Here is a 19,032-nt window from a genome sequence, read left to right as displayed (position 1 = left end):
TTCCTATGGAGAGATACCATTCTCAGTCTAGACACAGCAGGGGAGAGGACACCTTGGTCAGGCTTCTTCTTGGTGATGAGACAGACTTTACTGACTCCCCATGGGAGGCCATACCATCTCTGAAGTGTGGATGGGGGTTGGGGTGAAGGCAAGGTGGGGAGATCAAGATGAGGGGAGGGAGGAAGAACTGGGATTGATATGTAAAATTAAAAAAATAAATGAATAACTCCCCCCAAACTGGAGCATCCAATTTATCATGTTATTGGAACATTTCTGAAGAGTGACGAAATGTTTGGAGTTACATTGAATGAACATCACCAATGTGAACCATCCCACACTCATTACAAATCAAACAGGAACATCTTTTATCCTGTGACACTTGCTTTTGTGATCATTTTGCCCATTCACATATTTAAAATTATTTATTTCATAGTTTTACACTCAATATATCTTGTAGCATATCTGACACGATGGCGAGGCTCAGGAGCAGGATCATGAAGTCCTCGAAGTCCAGCTTATTTTCTGTGTGTTCATCAAGCTCAGAAAGGATATCTTGACACTTTGGCTTGGTTTCTTCTCTCTGAGAATAAAAAAAATAAGAGAATCTATCCTGTATATAAACATTGTATTTAGAGATGGTAATGAATACGAATTATGTTATTAACAGTATAGCATGGCCAGTGCCACCACATAATCACTGTGCAAAACCCTTCATGACTTGCCTCTGAGAACCCATCCAGTGATCTTACTGTATATGTACTTCCACTATTTCCCAGCTGTGGGTGAACCATCAGAGAAGTAAGTAACTTGTCTCAAAGTAAGCAGCCTTTGCTGTGAAGCCAATATTGTGGTCTTATCAGCCTGATTCCAGAGCCACACTTTTTTTTTTTTTGCTAGAAGCAGAATTTTTTTGTATTTTAGTAATGTGCATTTTTTATTAAATTATTTTTTAACATTCCAACCCCAGTTCCCCCTCCTCTCCTCCCACTTTTCTCTCACCCCACCTTTCATATGCTTCTTGGAGAAGGTAAGGCCTCCCCCTCTGCTAGGAAGTCTGTTAAGTCTGTCCCATCATCTCACTGAGGCAGGACCAAGACACCTCTCCCCCCACCTGCACCACTGTGTCTAGGCTGAGCAATAGCCCATATAGAATGGGCTCCACTAAGTCAGTTTGTGCTTCAAAAATTGTTCCAGTTGCACCATTGTCATCACTATTAAAGGGATATAGTTCGGTCTTATTCAGGTTCCCCATTAGTCAGACTGGAGTCAATGATCTCTCATTAGCTTGGGCCAGCTGATTCTGTGGATTTCCCCATCATAGTTTTGACTCCTTTATTTCTATTATTGCAGAGCCACACTTTTAACTAGTAAGTTATTTCTTTAGGCACAAAACTTCCTATATTTTCAGATTTTAAATATATAATCTCTTAACTATAGGAGGTACCTTTTATGTGTTCCCTGGACTGTCAGATTATTCAGAAATATAGACTAAAATGTGCTAGAGGAAAACACATTGCTTTGTGGGATTGTTCAGCATTTAGTCTGATTGTCAATCATATCCAAGCTCATAGCTGTCATACAGAGATTTCAGGAAAACATCTGAACAGCATAGAAATGGAGAGCATTTTCAGTACCAAACATTTCGAACAGCAGCTGGAGGCTTTGACATTAAGCACACAAAAGTCATTTGAGGCACTCTGATCCAGAGCTGTGTGTGCATTCAGTTTAATCACAAATGCCTAGCCATGCAATGGCTGCAAAAATCCCAGAAATGCTTGAGACATTTTTGGAATGGCGATATTTTTCTTTTTCAGTCTAAACCACCTTTGTTTCTCTATGCTGGCTCTCCCCAGGGGTCACATCTTCAGTCTGAGCCAAGGGAACTCTTGACCTATTTGCTCAAAGAAAGCAGAGTACTATTTGGACAGGGTTGGAGTTCAATAACAGGACTTCCCTGTGGGACTTCCCAGTTTCCCCAAAGATCATGGAAGCATATAGATCCATCCTCTCCCTCTGTTCTGCATAGTGAAGGACCAGGGAGCTGGCTAAGCACTAGTCACTCAAGGGTTTGACCAATCATCTTCTTTTAGCATCTTCTTGGCAGTGCTCCTCGGTGCTAGGTTTGTTCTATCTTTCTGGTGATTAAGTGTTCAGACTGGCCATTGTGTTTAGGCTTATGAGAAAGGTGACATTCTTTTTAGGACCTAGGCTTAGCAAATTGTGCCACTGCCACACAATTTACCAGAGAGCTCCACAGAGGGTTTAGAGTGGCAATTCTCAACCTGTGGGTCATGGCCTCTTTTGGGGTTGAATAATCATTTCAAAGGGTCACCTAAGACCATAAGAAACCATAGCTATTTACATTACAATTAATAGTAGTACTAAAATTACACTTATGAAATAGCAATGAAAATAACTTTGTAGCGGGGGCTGGGGTTACAAGAACATGAAGAACTGTATTCAAGGGCCACAACATTAGGAAGGCTGAGAACACTGTGCATTTAGAAGTCAGAGTACAACCTCGGGTGTTCACCCTCATCTTCCACCTTGTCTGAATCAGGGTCTCTTGTCACCAGGCTAGCTGGCCAGAGAGCTTCCTGGGATTCTCCTGTCTCTACCTCCCATCTAACTCTGTTAGTTCTGGGATTAAATATGTGTGATATTACTCCTGGCTTTATATGGCTCTAGGGATTCAAGCTCAGGACCTCATGCTTAAGCAGCAAATGTTTTACTTAGTGAGACATCTTTCAAGGTCCCTCCAGTCTTTTGTCATGTGCATTATACCATGCAGGCACACTAACACACACACACACACACACACACACACACACACACACACACACACACACACACACAGACGAGAGAGAGAGAGAGAGAGAGAGAGAGAGAGAGAGAGAGAGAGAGATACTTTAGATAGTATCTCTACACACACACACACACACACACACACATATATATATATATATATATATATATATATATTTACATATAGATACCTGAAAGGTCCAGGCATTATGCTGGCCTGACCCTGTCACCTGGCAGAATCCACTCGGGCAATACCTTGGTCAGCCCAGGGTTCCATGGGAACTAATTCTGCATGCAGGTGTAGAGGACCCCTTTAAAAGACAGACTCCTGCCCATTTACTCTTTCTTCTCTTCCACTCTCTTCTCCCCTTCTCCCACCTATGCCCTCTTCTGCCTTCCTCTCTCTCTTCTCTCTTACTCTCTTTCTCTCTGCTCTGTTCTTCCATTTCTCCCCCCACACACCTGTAATAAACTCTGTTTAATGTACTCTCCATGGTTCATGTTCCATAGAGTGCACCTTTAATTTAGGCAGAAACCTAACAATAACTATCACATTTCTGCAACATATTCCATATGTATTATTTATAGAGTTATACTATATTATATACATATATATTATTTACAGAAATGCAATAGTTATCTGTGTCTCATAGCATACTAGGAACTTATAGACAACTTATATTTATTTGTTCTATCTGTGAGTAAATATTGGTGGTTTAGGCTTGGGTGTAGCCTTCTTTGTTTCTTACAAGATTTCCATAGGTTAGTATTGCTCAAAGTATAAGCACATGCATATGACACCAGGCTAGCCAACTGTAGAAGTCATCAGAAATAAAATAAATAAAATAATAGGTAGGTCTTGCTCACATTTCACATATAATCTGTATTTTAATGTTCAGAATCCCTCCTTTGGTTTCTCACCCCAAGATGATATCAGTGTCTCACTGTCCCACTGCATCCTCTACTCAGCTAAATTGCAGCTATGGGCCACAGTGCCCACATGTTAGCTTGTTCATCAAATTCAGTGGACAGCTTACATACAGGAGATACTCAATAAACATTAGTTGATTGAAATAATAAGATGTCATCCTGGGGCTTGAGTTCTTCGCTGTTTGGTGTGAGCCTTATTTATTCACACAGGTTAATTCTCTTACCTCTGTGAAATTCCTAAATTGGGTTTGTAGCAGATTCTTGGCAGTGGTTTTCCCAAGTTTACCATCAGGGTCAGAAGAGTTTCTGAAAATCAGAGCAATAGTAGCAATGGCCTTTTCCAGGTCTGAGCCTTTCTTCAAAGCTGTGAGAGAAGAAATGTGAAGAACCAGAAGAATGATGCTTTGTGCAGACACAGGGATGTCTTCCAAGGGAACTGTGTGGAATAAGTATGGGATATGTCTGTAGGTCTGGCCCAGTGCTTAGGCACATTGCACTGTTCTTACAGTGGAATTTGGGGTTCCTTTCATAGCATTTGATTTAGAATTAGGCCAAGATTTGACACCAGCTTGCCATGTGGCCCCAGGGAAAATCTCCTATTTCACTAAGCCTTGGTTTTCTGAGATGTAATGTTATTCAGTATGTTAAAGGGAAATGGGATCAGGGTAACCTGTGGCATAATAATAACAGCCACAACATGCCTTTGCCTCAAACCTTGTGATGTTTCAGTTATTTTCTCTGATTTAGGAACCTTGGTGGGGAGGGCAGTGCTAATTCCTTCCTTCCCACGGAACAGCACCCAAGTGCACACAGAGAGATGAAAAATGAACCATTTGAACAGTTCTATGTGCTAAGCTCCTTTAGTCAGCAATACATCTGCAAGGACAATCACACATTATCTCTATGACATGTTTACCTTTCTCTCCAACTAGACAACCCTCTTCATGAAGCCAAGAGTCATAGTTTCATTTTTCTCCCTATATTCCCAATACCAGCACCAATGCCTGCTGCATAGTAGGGCTAGTTAGTGCTGTTGAGTGAATGAGTAAGAGGAAAAGGAAGAAATCTTACAGCTTTCAGCCCAGGCAATATACAACCATCATGGGTTCCAGGGATGCTCAGGTAGAGGAAGGATCAGAACAATGAGATGAGGAGAGTAGATGTGATCTCTGCTCATATACAGCTTATGATTTAGTAGAGAAATTAACATTAATCAGGATAATACATATATATGCATACACACACACATACACACACACACACACACACACACACACACACATATATGGCTTTATATATATTTAACAATGTGTGAATGACATCTATTTTTTTTTGTCTTTCCAACATTTGGATTTGTCACTATTTTTATTGTAGCTACTTTTGGTAGGTGTCAGTAATATCTCAGTTTGCCTTTTATTTGTATTTCTGAGACTAATGGTGCTCACAACTGTGTGCAGCCCCAGTGCCAGGAATTCTAACACCCTCTTCTGGCCTCTATAGGCATTAGACACACACATGGTATGCAGATGCATGCAGGGAAAAGCCCGTCCACATAAAAATTTCAAAAAACAAACAAAAAAAGTAAAAAACAAGAACAAAAGAAAAGGGGAAAAAACAAACCATGGGTCAGAGGGGGAAAAAAGATCTTAATGTAAGACCCAATCTTAGAAAAAAAACAGGCAAAACACCCCAAGATGCAGTGATAGACATAGATGAGAACTTATTTTTTTTAAGACAGGTTGTCTGTGTAGCCCTGGTTGTTCTGGAACTCATTCTGTAGACCAAACTGGCTTTGAACTCAGATATCACCCTGCTCTTGCCTCCTTAGTGTTGGTTTTAAAGGTGTGAACCACTATTCCCAGCTAAGAACTTTCTGAAATTGAGTATAATAGCACAGCACATAATCCTAAAAATTGGCAAATGGGACAATGTGACATGAAAAAACTGTGAAGTAGCAGAAGCAATTGCTAGAGGAATGGGCCAGCCTACAGAATTGAGGAAACCTTATGTGATGGGGGAGGTCCTTCTGTGTATGTGTTTATCTTATTGGTTGTTGAATAAAGCACCTTTCAGCTAATGAGGCAGCAAAATAGGTGGGACTAAGAGTCAAGGAGGATTCTGGGAAATGTAGTAAAGAAGTCTTGTGATCCAGATAGGAAGTGACATAGCAGGCTGACTCAGAATATAAACAGGGACAAGAAGGAAATCATCCTCTTGCTCTTCCTCTTCCTCCTGCTCTCTTCTCTATGGAGCTGCCATGTGATCCTGGGAAAAGGACACCAGTGGAAGGAGTCCTCCATAAGATAAGTCTTATAAAATATATAGATTCATGATAATTAAGACTGAGCTAGCATATAAGAAATCCTAGTCAATTGGCCAGTAGCATTGTAAACTGATATAAGACTCTGTGTATTATTCTGGGCACCTATGTGGCGGCAGAGCTCTGGCGGATGGAGTAAAGACTTATCGTTATACTTGTGTCTGACAGGAATTGATGTCTAGAACCTACAAGACATTCAAAATTCAATTTAAAACATCAGCCAATGAATAAATGGACTAATGAGTTGAACAGGCAATGCCCAAAGGAAAAAAATACAAATGATTAAGAAATGCTGATAGAAGTTCAACTTTCTACAAAACAAAAATAAAAAAAAATGAGTTGAGCATGTATGTGTGTGCATGTATGTGTGTGCTTGAGAAAGAAAAAGTATAAAAATATGTGAGAATGAGTGTGTGAATGAGAGTGTGTGTGCATTTTCAGACTTCTGGTCTGTTTCTTTAGTTTCTGATTGACACCATACAATCATGGTTTCTGTAACTTTAAACAGAGTCTCACCAATGAGGAGTGTGGCTCTTGTTGCTTCATCTTTTTTTGTATTTTTTGGTTTTTCGAGACAGGGTTTCTCTGTGTAGTTTTGGAGCCTATCCTGGCACTCACTCTGGAGACCAGGCTGGCCTTGAACTCACAGAGATCTGCCTGCCTCTGCCTCCCGAGTGCTGGGATTAAAGGCGTGTGCCACCAACGCCCGGCTGCTTCATCCTTTGTAGATATTATTTTGGTTATTGTAAGTTGCTATTGGGTCATTCTATGGCCTTTTCTTTCCAAACAAGGTTCAGAATAATCTCATCTGTCTTCAGAAACCTTGCTGGGACTTTAATGCAGATTTCACTAAAGACCAGTGGGTGGCAAACCAGTGTCTTTACTTTTTGACAACCATTTCCAGTCTGAGTTGACTTTCCAAATCCATGAGCACAAGGCTTCTCCCTGACTCTATCATGTCATCAGTGAAGAACGGATAGGTCTTTGTTGGTGGCAGGCTAATTGTAAATGGGGGAGCTGGGATTGGAAATGACAAACACATGAGCTGATGCACTCAGGGAACTCTTGGCTTGTTTTGCTTCCTGTTGAGTCTGTAACACTTTGGATAGTGCCAAACACAAAGCAGGAATCTTGCAAAAATTTGTTATTTTAACTTCTTCCTCCTTGGTCTCCTTTTTGGTTTTAGATTCTCAATTTTCTGCTCTTGTGAGTTATGCTTTCTGCTTGTAGCTTCTGCTTATCCAGATCTGCCATGCCATCTTCCCCAGGATGCCAGACTCAGAAAAATGCCCCTCTGTTCTCAGCTCTTTCTTATCCCACTCCTAACCACCTCTTCCCCCCAACCCATGCCATTCCCAGGAACCCATTTTTTCTATATGCTCAAGTGTCTAACATGTTACTGCTCATTAAATACTGGGGGACGGGCATATTTCTTATAACTCCGATCTGTTTGTCCCTATGTGTGTGTATACACATGAGCATACATGCAGTGGTGCTTTCTCTCAGCCTGCTCCAGTTTTAATAATTTTAAACTTACATTTAAGATGCTCAAGAATGAATTTCATGTATACATAGTCTAGTTTTGAAGAAACAGTTGCCTTGATGATGTATTTAGAAAAATACATGAATAATTTGGATGGATAGATTTATTCATCAATAATCAAAAATAGCTGGATATGCTTTAGGAAGGGCTTATCTTTTGAGTGTGATACTGTTCTTGGAGTACAGGAGTCAGTGGACTCTGCTGGATATGCCTGCCTGGTGAGGAAGGAGAACAGGCACTGAGTGAGTTTGTTAATAGTGTCAGACACCTTCCTTTGTTACTACACATTTCAGGTGCCATTCAAACATAATCTTATTTAATGCCTCCTCAAACTCACAGGGGAGGGTGATATTTGTGTCTTAGCTTTACACATTAGAAACCCATACTTGGAGAGATTAAGAATAGTAAAGTCACACTGCTAGGAGATGACTACAGAAAGGCTTAAGGGTTTGTCTGAAAGCTTAAAGAAAGATCAGCTACTTTGGAATATGTTTGTGCAAGGTCATCCATGCGGGTTGTGGAAGCTAGGCATTTCCCAGCTCTGGTGGGGTTCAAGTCTGGCTGTTCTCTGAATTGGGACTCCATCTGGACTGTCCAATTTCACATTCTTATCCTACCTCTCTTAAAAGACAGCATGAATCTTTCTCCCAACTGTAAAATAGCATATGCTCATGGTAAAAACTCAACTAGAAGTATTTAAAATAAGAGATAGCAAAGAGTTGTTTGTCTTACCAATATTCATGATATTTTTCTAAGGCTTTTTCTTGTTTTGTCTTTATAGTTCGCTTCTTCCCTTAATAAACCAGCAGGTTGCCACCTGTCTTTTTCACTGACTGCTTCATATAGACTTGTGAATTAATATGTGAAGCATATTGTAAGGGGCTAAGTAGGGTTAATAAAGTGGAGGTTGCTGTGTGGGTGTCTTTTATTGGCCCTCCTGTCTTTGTTATTGGGCATGGGATGTCTGAAAGGCAGCCCTTCAAGACTGCTTCATGTTCCCCTCATCTGTTCCATAGGCCACTGAAATGAATGTGTAGTTCATTCTTACTCTATGCATCTCACAAGTATGTAACACCAAACATTTGCCCTGGGCAAGGAACACTGAGTCACTTCAGAACATCTTTGACGTCTTGGAGATCATAGCAGTGAACACTCTTCCCTGGGAAGTGGAGTAATGTGACTTATTTAGTCCTTGTGTCAATCCTTTGAGGTAGGTCCAGTTTATAGATGAGAAAACTGAGTCATGGAGAGATTAAGTAGCTTACCCAAAGTCAGAAAACCAAACTGGCTCTTTTCTCAAATGCTCACTACCTCTAAGTGCTGCTTTTCAGGAAGGTGTATTCTTCCAGACTCTTTCCCAAACCCCCAGAAGGGGCAGCAGGTCCCTCTGTTTTACTTCTTTTGTTTCCTGAACATCACATCTCTATAACTCTCACACTTGAAATTCTATATTTTCTCATTTGTCTCTTACATCACTGTTGCAAAGCACAATCATAATTTAAAAATTTCCCAGAGACAAATTAAAAATTACTAAAGAGAGTAAAATTGATTTTAATAATATATATTACTCAACTCAATATATTAAAAATTTCAACAGGTAGTTAATACTAAGTTCATAAGAGATTTTATAACCCCTATTTATTAGTTTCTTTCAGTTTTAAAATCTCTATTCAAATTAATTACTTTCCTAGTACTCAGTAGCTCTCTATGGCTGGTGGATACTATGTGGGACCTGGATCCAGGTCCAGGCTGCATGTTTTCTGAGATCAGTGACGTCATTGTAATTACTTTTACATTCTTTCCGATATGTTGCAGGTCCCAGAATATGTGCAATATATGTGCTAAACTGAACTGACAACTTCAGAGCCATTTTCCACATTTGTTCCTGCTTGTCCCTAAAACATGGGACCATAAACATTAAGCATTAGGGATTTCCTAGCAAGTTAGTACCATAGAAACAGTACTCTAAACACCATGAGGTATAAAAATCACCTCATTTTAGAAATTTTCCTCATAAGTTACTTTTGCAAGTGAAATAATGGAGTCTTGTAGAACACTCATCATCTGCCCAAACCCATACTGATAGTTTAGGCAGTACTGACAGTTACTAAGATCCTATTCCACATTTGCCCAGACAACAATTCCCCCAAAACTCTACTACCTTGGCATTAAATACATATATGTGCTTACCCTATATCACTTCCCTCTAAACACTCAAAGTATATAAGACCAAACAACATATAGAGAGAAAGGGTTTCATGAACATTTCATGATCTATCCAGAAGTTTCTCACAACTCAGGTATTCTTGATCCTATTAATCTTAACTCTCAGCCAACTGTTATGGAGCAGTAGAGACACACATATTTCATCCATTCTGTGCCTTACCTCTTCTTTTGAAACTTTTATTTGAATTAGAAATAAGATTGTTTTACACGTCAACTCTAAATCCCTCTCCTCCCCTCCTCCCCACCCACCCCCAACTAACACCCCACCTATCCCGTACCCTTTCTGCTCCCCAGGGAGGGTGAGGCCTTCCATAGGGGGTCTTCTGAGTCTGTTATATCCTTTGGGATAGGGCCTACTGTGCCTTACCTTTTATTGAAGCCAGTTGTTTAGATATTGAAACACTGTAAACAAAATAAAAGAAATGGAGTCTTTCAGAGTTTGGACACTGATCTCTGTATTAAGCAATACATGATTGTTTTCACTAGATGTCCTCTGACCCTTCTATTGGGCCATTGTAGTGGTTTGAATATAATTAGTCCCCATGAGCTCATAGGGAATGGCACTAATAGGAGGTGTGGCACTGTTGAAGTAGGTGTGGCCTTGTTGGAGGAAGTCTGTCACTGTGGGGGCAGACTTAGAGGTCTCCTATGCTCAAGCTATGCCTACTTCACTTTACTTCCTGTTGCTTGTGCGATCAAGATGTAGGACTCTCAGCTCTTTTTCTCCAGCACCATGTCTTCCTGCATGCTACCATGTCACACCACGATGATAATGAACTAAATCTCTGTGCTATAAGCTACCCCAAATAAATGCTTTTTCTTAATAATAGTTGCTGTGGTTATTGTGTCTGTTCAAGTAATAGAAACTCTAATAGAAATAAGTTGGTATTGCTGTGATAGTCCTGACCATGCTTTTGTTTGAACTGGGGATTAGAAATGCAGATGAATGCTTTGAGTGCTGCTTAATGGGCAATACTAGCAGGAGAATGCCAGAGAGTGATGCTGACTATGATTTGACGAATGGTGGGGGTCCAGCTCAAGAGGTTTCAGAGGAGAAGAATATGAATATGTGGCCTAGAGATTGATCTTGTGATAGTTTGTTTAAGAATGTGACTGCTTTTTCTGCTTGTCTGAAGAGTCTGACTGAGGCTAAAGTGAAGAGATTTGGATTAATTCCATTGGCAGAGGAAATCTAAAAATAACCTAGTATAGACTCCATTGTGCGGTTACTAGTGTTAACTCTAATAACCGTGTATAACAAAAAGAAGTGAGCTGAGAAAGTAAAGATACAAAATATAAAATTTGAGGAGAAAAAGTGCACCAGGAATTGGAATGGAACTAACTCCTGTGTTCAAGGAGATAAACAGAATAAGAAATGAAACAAAGGGAGTGGTGACCACAGGGCAAGATCCCACCCAGATAAGCTTCCAACTTGTGAAAAGGAATTAAAGAAAAATGTAGAACCGGATATGGTGGTACACACCTTTAATCCCAGCACTTGGAAGGCAGAGGCTGGTGGATCTCTGAGTTTGAAGCCAGCCTGGTCTACAGAGCAAGTTCCTGAACATCCAAGTTCCGGCAGTGAAGGAAACTATTGAAAACAGAAAGCTGGTGAAGATGTAATTGAACAAGGAGGCCATGTTCCATCCCCTTCAAGCAACAGGACTTGGTAGGCTTGTTCATGGAGCTCTGGCTGTGAAGTCAAGGACAGAAGAAAGAGATATGGAATCTCCCTCTGTGACTAAGGAAAGCTGCTGAGGCCAGACATGTGTAAGGGATGTCCCTGCATTGAGGTCCAGAGAAGGCGTTTTGTGAAGTTGTGAAGGAGAAGCCTGGATTGCTTTGGAGACCACAAGATGTTGGAGATGCTAGAGTTTTGGGATACCTGCAAAGGAGAGCTACTAAGAGGGAGTGGAACCAGCCCAAGAGAAAGAAGTGTGCCACACACAGTCAACAAAGCTGAAAGGAATTGGAGATTTGAAGAGTGTTTTGACATCAGATATGAGATGAAGGGTTTGGGGTTTGCCCAGCTGGTTTTGGTCTTCTTTTGGTCTATTATTTCCTCACTTTGCTCTCTTCTCTATGTTTTAGAATGGTAATGTATAATGTATATCCTGTGCCACTATATGTTGGAAATATGTGATCTGTGTTTTTTTTTAATTTTATACTGGATTACAGTTAAGAGATTTCATTAATCTCAGAAGAGACTTTGGAATTTAGAATTTAAAACAATGTTGAACCTATGATAGAATTTAAAAACAATGTTGAGATTGTAATACCCTATGGGAACTTTTGAAGTTGGATTAATGCATTTTGCAATATGATAATGGTTACAAGCTTATGGGGGCCAGGGAATGGAACAGGTTAGTTTGAATGTAATTGGCCCCCATAAGCTCATAGGGAATGGTGCTATTATAAGGTGTGGCCTTGTTGAAGTAGGTGTAGCCAAGTTGGAGGAAGTGTGTCATTGTGGGGGAGGCCTTGGAAGTCTCCTATGCTCAAGCTATGCCTAGTTCAATTCAATTCCTGTTGCCTGTGACACTCTCAGCCCCTTCTCCAGCACCATGTCTGCATTCATATTGCCACGTCCCACCATGATGATAATGGACTAAATCGATGAGAGGTAAACCACCCCAATTAAATGTTTTTTCTTTTGTGATTACTTCTAATAATAATAATAATAATAATAATAATAATAATAATAATAATAATAGAAACCCTAAGACAGGCATTCTTATGTCAACTTAAGTACTTGCCACACAGTAAAATACTGTATGGGCTATGGCTGTAGCCCACATATCCACATAGTCCTGGTTCTTATACAGCCCTGTGCCTTCAACTTGGAAAGGGACAAAGGAGAACATTTTTTTTCTTTTTTCCTTTATTTTTTATATATTTGAATTACAAACAAGATTGAGTTACATGAGAATCCCAGTTCCCTTCTCCCTTCCTTCCTCCCCTACCACCTCCACAACTAAAATCCTACCTATCATATGTCCTTTCTTCTAATCTACACCTGACTCAACCTTTCTGCTCCCTCATGACCTCTGCATCCTTCCTTTTCTTCCATTCTCATTCTCGTAGCTCCCTCCCCTGTCTTCCCATGTTCTCAATTTGCTCAGGGGATGGTGACCCTTTCCCCTTCTCCAGGGGACAAACTTTCTCTCTTTTAGGATCCAAGGAGAACATTTTACTGGAGGCTTCTCTGTGCCTTGGGAAGATGGAAGGCCACAGTGATTTCCAGAACTGAGAAATCACTTGTAGATGTTTGGGCTTCCATCATTCCCTGGTCCTACATGGCTATGAGGACTGAAGCTGTCATATACCTGGAACTCTACTCAGGTGAAAAATAAAAAAATAAATTCTTGTTTTAGAACAGTTATTGAATGCTAAGTCTTTAAATGTACGTTCTCTAGCTATTTAGCATACCTACCTAGCCCAGGAATGAGATGCATTGTTTGGTGGTAGAGACATATTCTCTTGCAGTTTAGTGTCTAGTGCAAAAAGACAGAGATCAAACAGGTATTGCAGTACCGAGCAGCAGAAACACATACAAAGAGAAGAGAAGGGCTAACCTTGTCTACAGTCAGGATAATGAAATGAGCTAAATGAATCAGTAAAAGAAAGGGAGGAATGCTTCCAGTAGAGGGAACACTGTATTGAGGTTCTGAAGTAAGAGAAATCAGTGATGGAAGAACTCAAACATGGAACACAGTTGGAAACTAGAGAAAGAGACAGTGAGGGAAGGGAAGACTGGAGTCAAGGATTAGGTTCTGAAAACACTGAGACTTAGAGCCTTATGAAGTGAAGAGGGTGGGGGCTATGTATCAGATAAGCATTTGGGCTAATCTGAAGTAGGTTGAAAGTAGCCCCATTGGAGGCAAGAGAAGGGCAATTACTTTATAAACAGTAAATCAAAATTTGCATGATTTCATAACCCACCCCCAAAGGACTGGTAAAGATAAAAGAACCATAGAATACAGTCAACAGCAGAGTAGTACTGGCACCTCCTTAGAAGGAAATTTGGGGTTTGAAATCTGGGGTTGGAATTAACTAGTAGAAGCATTATTATTATTATTATTATTATTATTATTATTATTATTGTGGGGGGCTTCACTTTTCTCATTTAGGAGCTAGCTGCCTGCCTCTGTTATCTGTTAGGACCTCTAAGGACCTCTAGGCTCTTCTCTATTAATTTCTCCTGATTTCTGAAACTGCTGCACCATGATGGTGCATCTACAGGATGGAAGGGGTGTCATCTTTTCACTTTTCAAAATGTGTGCTTGCCACATAGCACATGCTAGTTTTTATCACCCTGATTGATTTTCTCTCTCCTCCATTAGCAAGTGAAGACCCTGACAAGCCAGAGCTCTGCAGTTTATCCCCACACCTCCCACCTCTTCCCCGAAGAGCTCCTTACCCTTGTTAGGTGTTCCAAAACTGCTTTTGGAAGTAAAGTTAGTATCCATGAAAAAGAACATTTTTCACTTGTTAGACCCAGTTTGCAAATTGGAATAATATGCAAGTTTCCCATCATAGATGCTATAGAAGACTATGCTGTAGTGTAGAAATCAGTACAACGTTTAGTTTGCAAGTATTTCTCAAGAGGTAATCAAAGATCTTTCTGTTAATTCCATCTTTTCAGCTCATTGACAAAGCTTCAAGGTTGTTCTCTTTGTTTCTCCATTTTAATTTCAACCTGGACTTGGGTGGCAATAGACAGCAATTTTTCAATATTGTGGCTCCCAAGTCATGGATAGGAATAGGTTGGAAATTCATCTGCAAGTTCGCTGAAACTCAGTAAACGAGAGTCAAGTGCCACTGACCTTTTAGGCATTTTGCTAGGTGTTCAAGTGGATGCTGGGGCTTCTGAAAGCCTGGGCTCTCCTCCTCGTGGATTGTGTGATCCTGGGTGCTGTGCATACAGCCTGCTGTACTCTACCTTCCTTTGTTGTGCATTAGCTCTTCCTAAGCAACAATCACCAGCTCACTGCTTCTATTGTCACCACTCCATGGCAATCACACAGTGACACTTGAAAAACCTTCCCTAGTGTTATTGTATGCAGACCTTAAATCATTCATATGTTTAATCAACATTCGAGTGTCTTAGGTGGGCCAGGCACTATGCAGGCTTCTCAGAACACAATCCTGATCTCAATGTGTTTACTAGAATGGCCAACATTAATTAGCAAGTATTTAAAGTGTGGGAGCTGTAATGAGTTGTCCTACATAAGCTGGGGGTCAAGAGGTCAGTCAACCATCAGGTGGAGCAGAAGCTGAAGAGAAGGAAGCTATCTGGGCTATACAGAGACCTCCAGACCACAGTGAAGAATTCTGCATCGAAGTCAAAATAATGGGAGCTCAGTGAAGGTTAGTGAAGCTAAGTTCACAGTTTGGAAAGATTATTGCAGTTTCAGTGATAGTTACTTTAGAGAGACGAAGAGAGTGAATGCAGAAAGACTGTTATGTTCCTGGTAATTTTAGAGTTCTTTCTGTGAGAGCCTGGGGATGCACTATTGCAACTGAATGAGTCTACTTCTGAGTGAGTCTAATTACATGCTCCATAGTTGCTGAAGTCACTGATGAGGCAATGAGAGCAAACAATAAGAGAAGCTGTAAGAGTCGTCATTCAGGGTGCACTTTGACCTTAAGATGCTGTTTTGTCACTGCTGTGTCCCCTCCTGTATCACTATTGCACAGTCAGTATGACCATATCACACTCCCATTGTATGCTTCTTTTAAAAAGTGTGTGTGTGTGTGTGTGTGTGTGTGTGTGTGTGTGTGTGGTGTGTGTGTGTGTGTGTGTGTGTGTAAGCCAGGGGCCCTTCTTGATTGCTGTCCACTTTACACTTTACTTTTTGAAACAGAGTCTCTCACTGAGCCTGGACCTCATAGACCACCTGAGCAAAGCTCTGAGATTATAGCCACATATGCCTATGCCTGGCTTTTTATCATTGGTGGTAGAGAACAAAACTCAGATCCTCTTGGCTATATGGGAAGTATTAATTGACTGAAGCCGATGCCTGCTTCTTTTTATAGGCTCTCCTTTTCTCTTGTCCCTCTAGTTTTTCACTAATATCCTTAAGAGTTTTCATGCAGCCTGGGAAGGTGAGGGAGAGTTTGTTTAGCTCCACTAATTACAATTGCCCACAACGGCCTGTTTCACTGCCAGCCCATCCTCTAGATGGCCAGTTACCCCACACTGCTCTTGTGAGCCTGAATTGATTTTGAGCCAATTTCACTGCTCAGATTAAAGCTTCAGAATTACACTAGCCCCTCATGGTGCCTGTGGATCTTGCACTTTAATTGCAGAGGCAGGAGGACAGCATAGTTTGTTTGGTTTTTTAGCTGGGCTGGGTTGCATAGTGCAACCCTGACTCAAAAACTAAGAGATAAACATGTTTAGGGTTTCTTTTCATGGCAAACACCTTGGCTAGGATTTTGGGATCTGGATCTTTGTGAACAACTCAGCCCCTTCTGATATGTACCGTCAAGAGCTGTAGTCTGTAGGGCGCTGGCAGTGGAACTAGTATTTATCCCCAGTGCATGAATGGGTGTTGGGAGCCCATTCCCTATGGAAGGAAACTCTTCAGCCTAGATACAAAGGGGAGGGCCTAGGTCCTGCTGCAAATGATGTGACAGACTTTGATGATACCCCATGGGAGGCATTACCCTCCATGAGGAGTGGAGAGTGGATGGGATGGGAGTTGGTGGGGGAAGTAGGGGAGCAGGAACTGGAGTTGGTATATAAGATTGTTTTTAATTTACATAAAAATTAATTTTAAAAAAGGTCTGCTCATAACACTCATAGTAGGCTTTAAATGCAGAAGGGTCTGGGTTTTCATGCCAATTCTGCCACTTCCTACTTGTATTTTCTGAGACAGGGACATTCAAAACTGTAAAGTCTGATTTCTCATCTGTAAAACAACACATTTTTTATGGAGCTATTGTTGAAGCTGGATGGCCGCATGTAGGGGAAGCACTTAACACTGCCTGATATGGAAAAGGAAATCAATAAATAATGCTTCCCAAGAGGGTGATGTTGGGGATGATTTTATCATTAGAGTCCTGGCAAGATGCAGGCTCTGACTGAGATGGTGCCAAGGGTGTTCATCAAAGGATGCTCAGTGGGAAGAGGAAGGACACTGAACACATGGGAGGCACAGGAAGTTGCTGCCACTCTTTCCTGATGGGCACCAGCACTGTGGAGCCTGGGGAGAGCTGAGTTCTCTGAGCAGAGACCACTTGACAGTCTGCGGTGGGAAGCAGGCAGCCAGTGCTGTAATGGAAGTGGAGCTGGGAGGGGCTGGAATGAAATTTCTCATCCTCTGACCTGATCCTGTGCCTCCCATTATCTAAGCCCACCTGTAAGGCAGTAGCAAAGAAGGCTTGCAGGAATAGCTGCAGGGATGGGTTACCTGGGGCATAGCAAGGGTGGGGGATGGAGTGGAAGGGAGAGAAAAACAAAAGCTATAAATAGTGGGAGAAAGGAGGTGATGGTGATGAAAGTAGAATGACAGGAATCTGAGGTGTGTTGATGGGCTTAATAGGTTTGAAATGAAACTGGTGCATTCTTTGAAAAACACGTGTTTCTAAAGACAGGTGGCAGTGGGCCATTTTTTCCACCTCAGAGTTTCATAAAATTCTGGGACATTTAGACTGTTTATAATAGACAGTCTTTTTGTGTATTTTATTAATTTATTTTTTTACATTACAATTCCTCCCTCTACTCTTCCTACTCCCTCCACTTCCCCTCTCCTCCTATTTGCTCCAGGGAGAGGCTAAGCCCTCTCCTAGGAAGTTTACTAAGTCTGTCCCATCATCTGGTTGAAGCAGGACCAAAGCACCTCTCCACCACCACCCCCCTGTGTCTAGGCTGGGCAAGGTATCTCTCAATATAGAATGGGATCCACTAAGTCAGTCTGTGCATTAATCTTAGATCTTGGACCCACTGCCAGTGGACTTATATATTGTTCCAATCATACCATATAATAGACAGTTTTAAGCAGTTTGGGTAAAATCTTTTTTTTAAAAAAAAATAAATCCCCTAGACAACTGGACCTTGGGACAATTTGAAGACAGTGTATTGAGTATACTGAGTAGATGCCAAATTGTGGACAGGAACTGTGTCTTTGGGGGCTTGACAGATGATTCTGTGTGGGTTTACTGACAGGCACACAGAACCATCTGTACAGAGGTGGCAGCAGTGGGATTCTAGCTGCAGGCTGGATGGGCATAGATATTCCTGGGACTTGGGGTTTTGTAAAATGAATGAGAAAAAAAATACCATCAGAGAGAAAAGGGATTTTCTTTTTAAAACTAGGTTTGCTTTCACAACTGTATTCTTTACCTTCATGCTATTCAGCAAAAATGGAATAGCAGGTTATGGGCAGGTATGAGGCCTGCCTGTTGGGGGTTGGCTGACCCTCTTTGTTCATATGGTGCCAAGTCATTCACATGGGCTTCAGAATCAGCAGCCGCATGTATTGTTTAGGCCATTTAGAAGTAGAATTTTGCAAAAGTTTTCACATGTGCTCATTTCCTGGCTATAAGAACTTTTAGATTCTTGAAGTGACCAATAGCTATGTAAGGGCTGTAGCTGGAGGTCACTATGCTCTCTGTCTGAAAAGACATGCACCAGCTTCATCTGAAGAGAGACATGATTAGACACAACTGCTCACTCAGTCAGGGTGATTGTCAAAGACCCATGCTTTGGATAGTTGGTGCTATGCTACCCTTTTGCTAAGCTCTTTGTTACCCACAGCAACCATTTGAAAGATCTGTCATCACACACACAAAAAAATGACTTTAAGACTTAGAAAGATTACAGTCTCATCTAAAATTCTGTCTTATCCTCAATGGATGAGGCTAGATTCAAACCTAGAATTCCAAACTTGATGTTTTTATTACGTTATGTTGCCTCTTACTGATAATTTGGTCACGATAATAGCTTTGTAAATATGGAGAAATGTGACCAGAATTTTCTCACTTAAACTTGCCTCCTCCTTTCCCTGAAGCACATATTATATCTATTTAACACCTTAGATGGCCTGCTTGTGACTTTCTGCTCTTACTACACTTAACAATAATGCAAATGATAGAGGACATCAAATTGAAGCATCTCAAATCCCTGCACCCTTCTCACCGATCCTGTTCAGGTCCCCTGGTGCTTGTAAATGGGCCCTTATAGTGTTTGCACCATGCAAAT

At 41.1% G+C, this 19,032-nt stretch overlaps 1 protein-coding gene across 1 annotated transcript; it reads right to left on the bottom strand.

Moving 5' to 3' along the window:
* Window positions 1–427: 427 nt before the first annotated feature.
* On the bottom strand, window positions 428–18,180 carry Sntn (sentan, cilia apical structure protein). The gene is given in 6 exon segments (XM_027389354.2): window positions 428–580; window positions 3,960–4,099; window positions 10,192–10,226; window positions 14,651–14,717; window positions 14,720–14,762; window positions 18,175–18,180. Coding segments are annotated over 6 exon segments (444 nt in total).
* Window positions 18,181–19,032: the final 852 nt, after the last annotated feature.

This window comes from Cricetulus griseus (genome assembly GCF_003668045.3).
Source record: "Cricetulus griseus strain 17A/GY chromosome 1 unlocalized genomic scaffold, alternate assembly CriGri-PICRH-1.0 chr1_1, whole genome shotgun sequence".
NCBI lineage: Eukaryota > Metazoa > Chordata > Mammalia > Rodentia > Cricetidae > Cricetulus > Cricetulus griseus.
The sequence above is the reverse complement of the archived record's forward strand: the minus strand, read 5'-3'. Positions and strand labels throughout refer to the sequence as shown.